Raw genomic sequence first — 8,224 nt, 5'->3', positions numbered from 1 at the left:
GTCAGAAAGGTCAAAAAAGGACAGGCAGATGCTCCCATGCAGCAATAAGAGGGCAAGCAGCCTCTGTGTCCACAGGCCAAAGTCATGGTCGTCATCGTGGACAACGCTGGACGCCGTGATTGACCATGGATTACGTCGATGAATCAATTTATGGGGTTTAAAAAAAAAAAAAAAAAAAAAAAGATTGAACGTTGCATATAAAGCTGTAGCCTAACATAACTGGGCTGTTTGCTATAGACACAATGGATACACTGTAATTAGGTAACACTGGATGCTAGCTGTGAATCACTGCAGAGAAGTTGTGTAGAGCTGATGTTTTCTGAACCACATGTGACCTTTACTTGTTTGCTTTACATCCCTTAAGCTGGCCATACACCTATAGATTTTCGATCTGCAATTTTCGTTGCTGCCAAGAACCCTCTTTCGATTCTAGCTCAAATAGCTCATCAAGAACAGAGCAATGTCGATTTCGATAATCATTCGTTAGCAATACTAAATCACCGAAATTCGTCGATTGGCAGAATGGATTTTCGTTTGCGCGTGTGTGTGTTCTTGCTGCAATTTTTTTTTGTAGTCCATCGATTTTCACACGATTCCAAAAAAGTTTTCCAACTTGACCGATCGAGGAAATTCAGCCAGGAGTACAGTAATTAAAATCGTTGGTGTCCCATCAATCGATTGTCGTTCAAAATACCATTCGTGGACGATTTTGGAACAAAATCTATAGGTGTATGGGCACCTTTAGTGGTTTAAGAATCTCAGTTGAACAAGGCCCTGGTTGCATTTCAGGTGATAAAAGCTGCATTTGCATATGTAATTTTGGAGGTCCTTATTTCAGGACATATTTTCCTGCAGTTAAGTAGGTGTGGCCCCTTAAATAAATTTAACTCAATATGGCTCACATGTCATTTGAACTTGACATGCCTGCTGTACAGTGAACACTGCTATATAAGGGCTTGAGTCCAAATGTACAGTACTGTATTTTCTGTCCATACAAGTCAATCGGAATGCAAAAGCAACTTGATGTGGCTTAGGAGGTGTCAAGGTACTAAAAAGGGTATCAAACTGATCGAAAATGCAACCTGAATGCACTTAAAAGCCCTAAAATACATCTTGCTGTATTTGCTGATTAGGGTTCATGCAAACGGCTGAATTAGTGAATAAATCCAGGAATATTTGCATGCAACGTAAAATACTCCTGTATTTGTGGTGCCAGAGAGCCACAGCTGCTGCGTTTTCTGTATATAGCAAAGAATGGATAGACTAACGCTGTACCCAGGTGTACGCCCGTAAATATCAGTACCAGCTTTTCCACGCGGTACATTATGTTTCTGAATGCTGAAGTTTTGCCTTTGGAAACTTACGCCTGTGCATGTGCAAACACTAGTTCCAATGTTTTTGGGTGTATATCCAGGTACAGCATTTTCTGTCCATACATTGCTAAGGACAGGAAAAAGCAGCAATCCAGGCTCCGCAAATACAGGTGTATTTTATGCTGCATACAAATACGCCTATATTTGCTCACAAATACAGATGTGTGCATGAGCCATTATTATAAGAAAAAGCAGTGTTCTTTTGCAATTTACAACACAGTTGAAAGTAAATCAACCAATAAAAAGAAAAAAAGAGTGCAGAATTTTTTGCAAAACAATTGTGTAATTATTTAATCCAAACAGGTGTTGTTGAATGCACACGAGACCATTTAGATCAATATGTGGATTTTCTCTTTTTTAGTGACAGGTATAATCTTTGTGGTTTAATTTGATCAACTTACACTTAATAAAAACAAAAAGCATTCCAATGCCATCTTCTGTTAGTTACCTAAAAAATACGTAAGCAATATTTGCAAATAAGAGAAACATATGAGGTACAAATGCTTTTCCAGGTAGAACATTTATTTGTTAGACTGGTTTGATCTACTTTTTTGGTTTTTTCCTGAGAGAATGACAGCTTGAAGATGGCCATACACCTTACAACCATTGCAAGACTTTTGTCTTGCGATGGTTGTAAGATAATTATAAAAAAGGAACGATCTGCCCATCTTGGACAGGCAGATCCTACTTGCGATCATCGCAAGCCCACCCCGCTGAGGGTCGGGCTTCCGATGACTGCACCTTTAGGCAGTCTTAGTGGGGTCCTTAGCACTTGATTCACTCTTTCATTGCAAATTATTCACAGAAGAGAACATTATGTACAGCATTTTAACCTCCACTGCATGCAAAATATCAGGCTGAGATTCCCGCTGTTACGTTTTCATACTGAGTTGATGGCTGTCATAATTATTTGCTTGTGGAAGCATTTGTCTGTTCACCAGAAAATAAAGCTTTGAAATAATCTCCCAAAATGACTAGATCCTGTAACTATGAAGGGCGTTTAAACTTCAACTAAAACAGCAATTACATGACTTCCTTACATACACTTTATGAGATTTTTTAGATGCATACAACCTACATGAATGTATTTTTATGTATTTTGTATTATACTTTGCTTGTGTGGGCAATGCACCTGAGCCACTGAGAGCTGCAAATTACTCCATAAGTGATTTCATCTTCCGCATAGAACTGGAGCCAAAGTGCTCATCTTATGTTTTATTTTAAAACTGGGCCTTTTCTTTTCTAAGGATACATTAACCTTGAGTGCAAGTGTGCCACCCTAAATACACTGAAATTGGATCTCTGCAGAAGATTGTGTTTTATGTTTAAAGTGCATGTACAGTCAAAACTTTTTTAGTTTTGGATAGGGTAATGTTATGTCTCGTTGGGAACATTCACCTTTGTTTTCAGGGAAGGACTAGAACCTTTGCCCTTGGGGGGAAGACACAGCTAATTGGCTTTTTCATGGTAGAGACAGATTCTTGTGGGCCAAAGAGTGTACCAGGTAAAGTGTGCCATGGCCTTATTGATTGGTGGGCAGCTTGAAAGGTTGGTGTTCTTATAGGGTATGGTTTATGGCACACCTTTCAAACTCAGCAGGGTTTTTAATCCTTTAGCACTCTACCCAAAAGAAAACAAAAAAAAAAATTTGGCTATACATAAAGTTTAAGAATACACAATTACACATGCCATTTACAGCTGTGCCTGTTGTTTACAAGGCAGTCCAGCTGGATCAGAATTCAAGAAACGTGTGAAAGGAATATGTGTGGTTCTATTGTTGACCTCCTTCTGTTCAGTAACACATAGTATTAAAGGGGTTCTAAACCCCCCCGTTTTTGCCTATCTCAAGCAGTAGATATAGGCAAACAGTTTTAAGAAAAAAAACTGCTAAAACAGCGGTTTAAACTTACCTTTTTTTCTTTGTGCGCTCCCGCGCCGAGAATCAGGAACTGCTCGTACGGTGACATTAGGGGTCCTAGAGACCCCTGATGTCTCCATAAAGAAGACCTTGTTAGCCCCTTATGTGATAACAATAAAGTTAAGTGTAAAAATAAAAGTTTAAAAAAAAATGAAATCTCAAATTAAAAAAATAAAAAACACCCCAAAAAATGCATGCACGCACATAAACATAAATACGTGTCAGGTGCGCTTACGTGTGAAAACAACGACTAAGCCACATATGTTACATATGGCCGCAAATGTTGCAGTGAGAGCAATAGTTTTAGGGCCATTAATCACTGATAACACAAAATTGTAAAAGCTTTTAAATTGTCGCCTATGGCCAGTTTTAGGCATGGTAGTTTTCTGCGATTTCGTGGGTGCACGCAATTTTAAAGCTTGACATGTTTGGTGTCTATTTACCCAACGTAACCCCGTCTTTCATGTTTTACCAAAAAATTGGGTACTGATAAATGTTTTATAGCATAACGTAGGGAAAACAGTTTTCTTTTCAAAATGTTTGGAACTTTTTTCATTATATAGTAAAAAATAAAAACCCCAGTGGTGATTCAATACCACCAAAAGAAAGCTCTATCTGTCCCCAAAAAATGGTATAAAATTAATTTCAGTACAGTGTTGCATGACGAAATAAATGTCAGTCAAACTACCGCAGCGCTTGATTAGTGAAAAATGGACTGGACAGGAAGGGGGTTTAACAGTCAGCAAGTGGTTAAAGTGACAATCAGCACTCTCATTTAGATCTGGGATTACCATTACCATACTGTATTATACTGTAACTGAAGATGTGGTCTTCACACTGCTCAAAGTTTGCTGTTCACACTGCTCTTATACATGCCGAAGCCTGTGAAAGTTCTTAAATAAACACATGGTGCTTTAGGAACCTTTTGTCATGTATGAACTATTCAAGGAGAACTATGAGATGAGTGATTTCCACTCACCTCATAGTTCTAGCCGACCTGTGACAATGAGACTGTCACAGTTCGGCTCAGTAGATTGGGAGGTGAGCGAACACATACCGGGTTCGCTCACCTCTCGATCCTGTCACGGCTCTCTGCCGTGACAGGGGGGAGGGGCTGGATTCCCCTCTCCCCGCTCCAACCTGCCAGCGCTGACTGGCGGAATGGACGGGGGAGAGGGCGGGTACAGCTGGCTCTGCCTCTAGATAGGCAGAGCCAGCTGTCACTCACGCAGCTGGGCGGATCTCGACGTCGATGTCGGGATCCGCTCCGGCTGTGGTGTCTCAGTATACCGCGAGGTGTAGCTCGCGGTATACTGAGCTTAGGGTAACGGGAGGATGCTAGTTTGTGTCCGCCCGTTACCCTAAGGAGAACTATGGGGAAAAACACTGACCCCATAGTTCTCCTTTAAATGAAATATTGTATATAAATAGGTAAAACAGATATAAATCATCAGATTTGAATTATATAAAACCAAAACCATTATAGGTTCTCTTTAGTCCACCTAACGAAAGCTTCTTCTCCAGCTTCTCCAATGTCTTGGTGGAATCTATTGCTATTTTTTTCTATTGTCCAAATTTGGTGATAAACAGATTTATGAAAAACAATGTTTCCGATTAAATAATTTTGAAATATTAATCTCAACTGTTTACCCACTGACCTTTATACACTATTAGATGTAGATGACTTGTCATTTGTGCTGATTTGTAAGGGAGCACCAGCTATTATGTGTTTAAGAGCTTTAATCACATGACAAAGCACTAGTGTCAATGTTTATGTCATATCTATGTCATGCAAATAATATCAAGTATACAGGAAAGCCTAAAGGATATTGCAATTTAAAAGACAAGAATTAACAGAATACTTTATTCTTGCAGGGTTTTCTGTTGTGCAGGTAACAGCAACAGATGCAGACAGTGGCCCAAACCAACAACTAACCTATCGAATAGAAAGTGGTGCCCAAGACAGGTTCCTTATTGATTCCTCTACAGGTGTCATTAGGGTGGCCAATATGACTGTGGACAGGGAAGAAAAAGATGCATACAGGCTAATAGTAGTTGCCACAGACCATGGTACCACTCCTTTATCTGGAAGTGTCACAGTCAATATACTCATTGATGATGTCAATGACTGTCCACCAGAGTTTGTCAATCCTATCCAGACTGTGAGTGTCTTGGAATCAGCTGAGGTGGGAACCATCATAGCTGAGGTCACTGCCATTGACCGAGACCTCAACCCTCGTCTGGAGTACTACATCATTGAAATTGTGGCCACAGATGACACCAATGTTATTGTGCCTAATCAGCAGGGAATATTCAGTATAGACTTCAAAACAGGTACTTTGTTTGAATCCATTGAATAAATATTTCCTTCTTTATTACCGAACTTCCTTATACTAGATAGAAATTCCAGTCATTACACTCTTTAGCTGCATGAATCTACCCTAATCGTCTCTGGTGCTCTTCTGATATTTCTTCTCTCAATTTTCCTCTTTTTCTGTTAATATTCTTCTTCCTTCTGAATTTCTGCTGAATGAAAGTGTCATGCTACTAACCAACTGACTCTTCTCTTTTCTTTATGGCTCACAACTTCTGAAGGTTTGATGAGTGTTATCTCTGTAAAAGCCTTTCCTGTCTGACTCATGCATTGTCCTCCTACATCGCCATCATCATCATCATTATAATAACTGTTTGCCAATGCTGCTGCACACCCATTGTCTTTGCTGGCACGGATTTCAACATGTTCATCATAAAGGGCAAGGCATGTCCTTTAATGGTTGTTGTTAAGCCTATGCAGACTGAACACAGGAACATTGGAGCTTGACGTAGGGCTGGAGCTGGTTTCAAATACTGCAATGTAATGTCCTCTACATACTGTAGGTGTCAATGCTACACATTTATTGATATTGACATTTGCTGTTTTGATAGACCTTTACTGGTATCACTTCACATGATACTGAGCTCCAAATACACATATAAAGTATTTCACAACATTGAGTGATTTTATGTAGGTGTTATAAGAAAGTGAATTATTGTTTGTGACATGTACTCTTGCTTATTCATTTCCAGGAGCAGTTATGGTAAAATCTCCCTTGAACAGAGAACTTGTAGCCACTTATGACCTTGCTATCTCTGTTTATGATAATGCAAGCGAGGTGGTCGACCGATCAGTCAGTGTCCCTAATGGTAAGTTTTAATTAGGCCCATGAAATGATTTGACATTTTTGTAATTTAGATAACTGTAATCACATGAACTACTATTTTCCCAAGGTTTTATGTAGTAACATTCATTTGATGTAAACATTGAACATATGATATCAACATGTGTTTTCCTTCTACCTTTATTTATTTTTAAATATGCATCACCACATCATACAAATGAGTGATGAAGGGCAGTCAGGGTTATCTGTATTGCCTATTGATGGTGGAATGCTTTCTCTGAGGTGTACGCTCTTGAAGTGCCTGGTCTTAACTAGAGTCCCCTGGTAATGGGATTGAAGTTGTGCAGTGAGCACTCCCATAGTGAAACCCCTGAGAATCCCTTGCAGATTATAACAGATTACAAGGAACTAGAAACTTTGACAGGCGATAGTTGCCAAAGACAACAACACACTGGGACACAAGCAAGTGAGTGAATGGAACTGGGATATAGGACAAGGGCTGGTAACTAAATTGGCATAAGAAAGAAATAGATGAAGGAGCAAACTCCACAGGGAACCAGAGGCAAGACACAGGATACAAGAAGAACCAGAGACCCAAAAAATAAACCAGAAGAACAAGACACAGAGTGCCAGAATACAGAGCGAGCGGGGGTCACCAAGGTAACCAAGAAGAAACAAGAATACAGATAATGAGCCAAAGCAGCAAGCCAGAAAACAACGGTGGAATTGGACTGGGTACAAACTATACTGCAGTTGAAAAACAAGAACAGAAAAATAGGTGCAAACTAGGCAGAAGAAGGAAAATAATTGCAATACAAGTTGGGTATGCAGATAAGCATAAAGTAAACTACAGCAGTAAATTAGAGTACAAAGTTATAGAGGACACAAAAACCTGGACAGCAGGAGGGTTAATCCAGTCATAACCCTAAAAACCATGTTCTTTTATTTTTCGGGAACTCTAGTGTGGAGAGTTACTACATTTTCTTCCCTGTCTTTTTCCCACAGCTAATAAGTCTCTCATGATACCATTATTAGAGATTGCAGTGGCTGTAGGCATTGGTAGGGACTGTGAACTCTTGTGGGGATATTTTTCTACTTGAGTCCTTGAGTAAGATCATAAACCAGCATGTCATTCAGATTAGGCTGGAATACCTTGCAGTCATCCACATATCTTTGACAAAACTCCCGTGTGGAGCGAAACATGTTAGGTGTGAGGTGGATCATGCCTGTGCGGTGATCTGCTATGCTTTTCCAAGACTTGACCGCAATCTGTGAGTTGGATGGATATGGCCATTTACTTTGTTATACTACATGCATCATCTGGTGATTTACTACATGAATAGCTGGAACTGTAGACATTCCTGAAAGCCTGCAAAGTGCTTTCTCTGATCGATCACGTATTGGAACCCAGGTGAGAGTGTTACTACTTTACTTATCTAATACTCATATTGGGATACTGACCGGAGGACTTGTATATTACCTACTCATATAGTGACATTGTTCAGGTGTACAACAGGGAACGTGGGGTGTCCTGTTCCCCAAGACGTATTGCCTGGACTACCAGATACCATGTATATACCATGATACAATCTGCAGCTCTGACTCCTAAAGCTATTTATCTACTCCAGAATTCATGATTTCCTGTATTGAAAGATTATACACAGATACAGATTTCACCAGTCGCATGGGAATGCAGGCGACACTCAATAAACCTATAATAAAATAAATTAAAACTCCACACACCAATTTTGGGCAATTTATGGCCACGACACTTT

The 8,224-nt window shown here is 39.7% G+C and overlaps 1 protein-coding gene across 1 annotated transcript in view; it reads left to right on the top strand.

The window, feature by feature from the left end:
• The window catches only part of CDH23 (cadherin related 23), a 782,513-nt gene that overhangs the window by 730,243 nt on the left and 44,046 nt on the right, over positions 1 to 8,224 (top strand). The window contains exons 48-49 of the mRNA XM_018553073.1: positions 5,167 to 5,625; positions 6,358 to 6,474. Coding sequence (XP_018408575.1) covers positions 5,167 to 5,625; positions 6,358 to 6,474 — 576 coding nt within the window. The remainder of the gene's footprint in view (positions 1 to 5,166; positions 5,626 to 6,357; positions 6,475 to 8,224) is intronic.

The sequence above is a fragment of the Nanorana parkeri genome, unplaced genomic scaffold, assembly GCF_000935625.1.
Source record: "Nanorana parkeri isolate BGI_ZX_2015 unplaced genomic scaffold, ASM93562v1 scaffold108, whole genome shotgun sequence".
In the NCBI taxonomy this organism is placed as follows: domain Eukaryota; kingdom Metazoa; phylum Chordata; class Amphibia; order Anura; family Dicroglossidae; genus Nanorana; species Nanorana parkeri.
The sequence above is the reverse complement of the archived record's forward strand: the minus strand, read 5'-3'. Positions and strand labels throughout refer to the sequence as shown.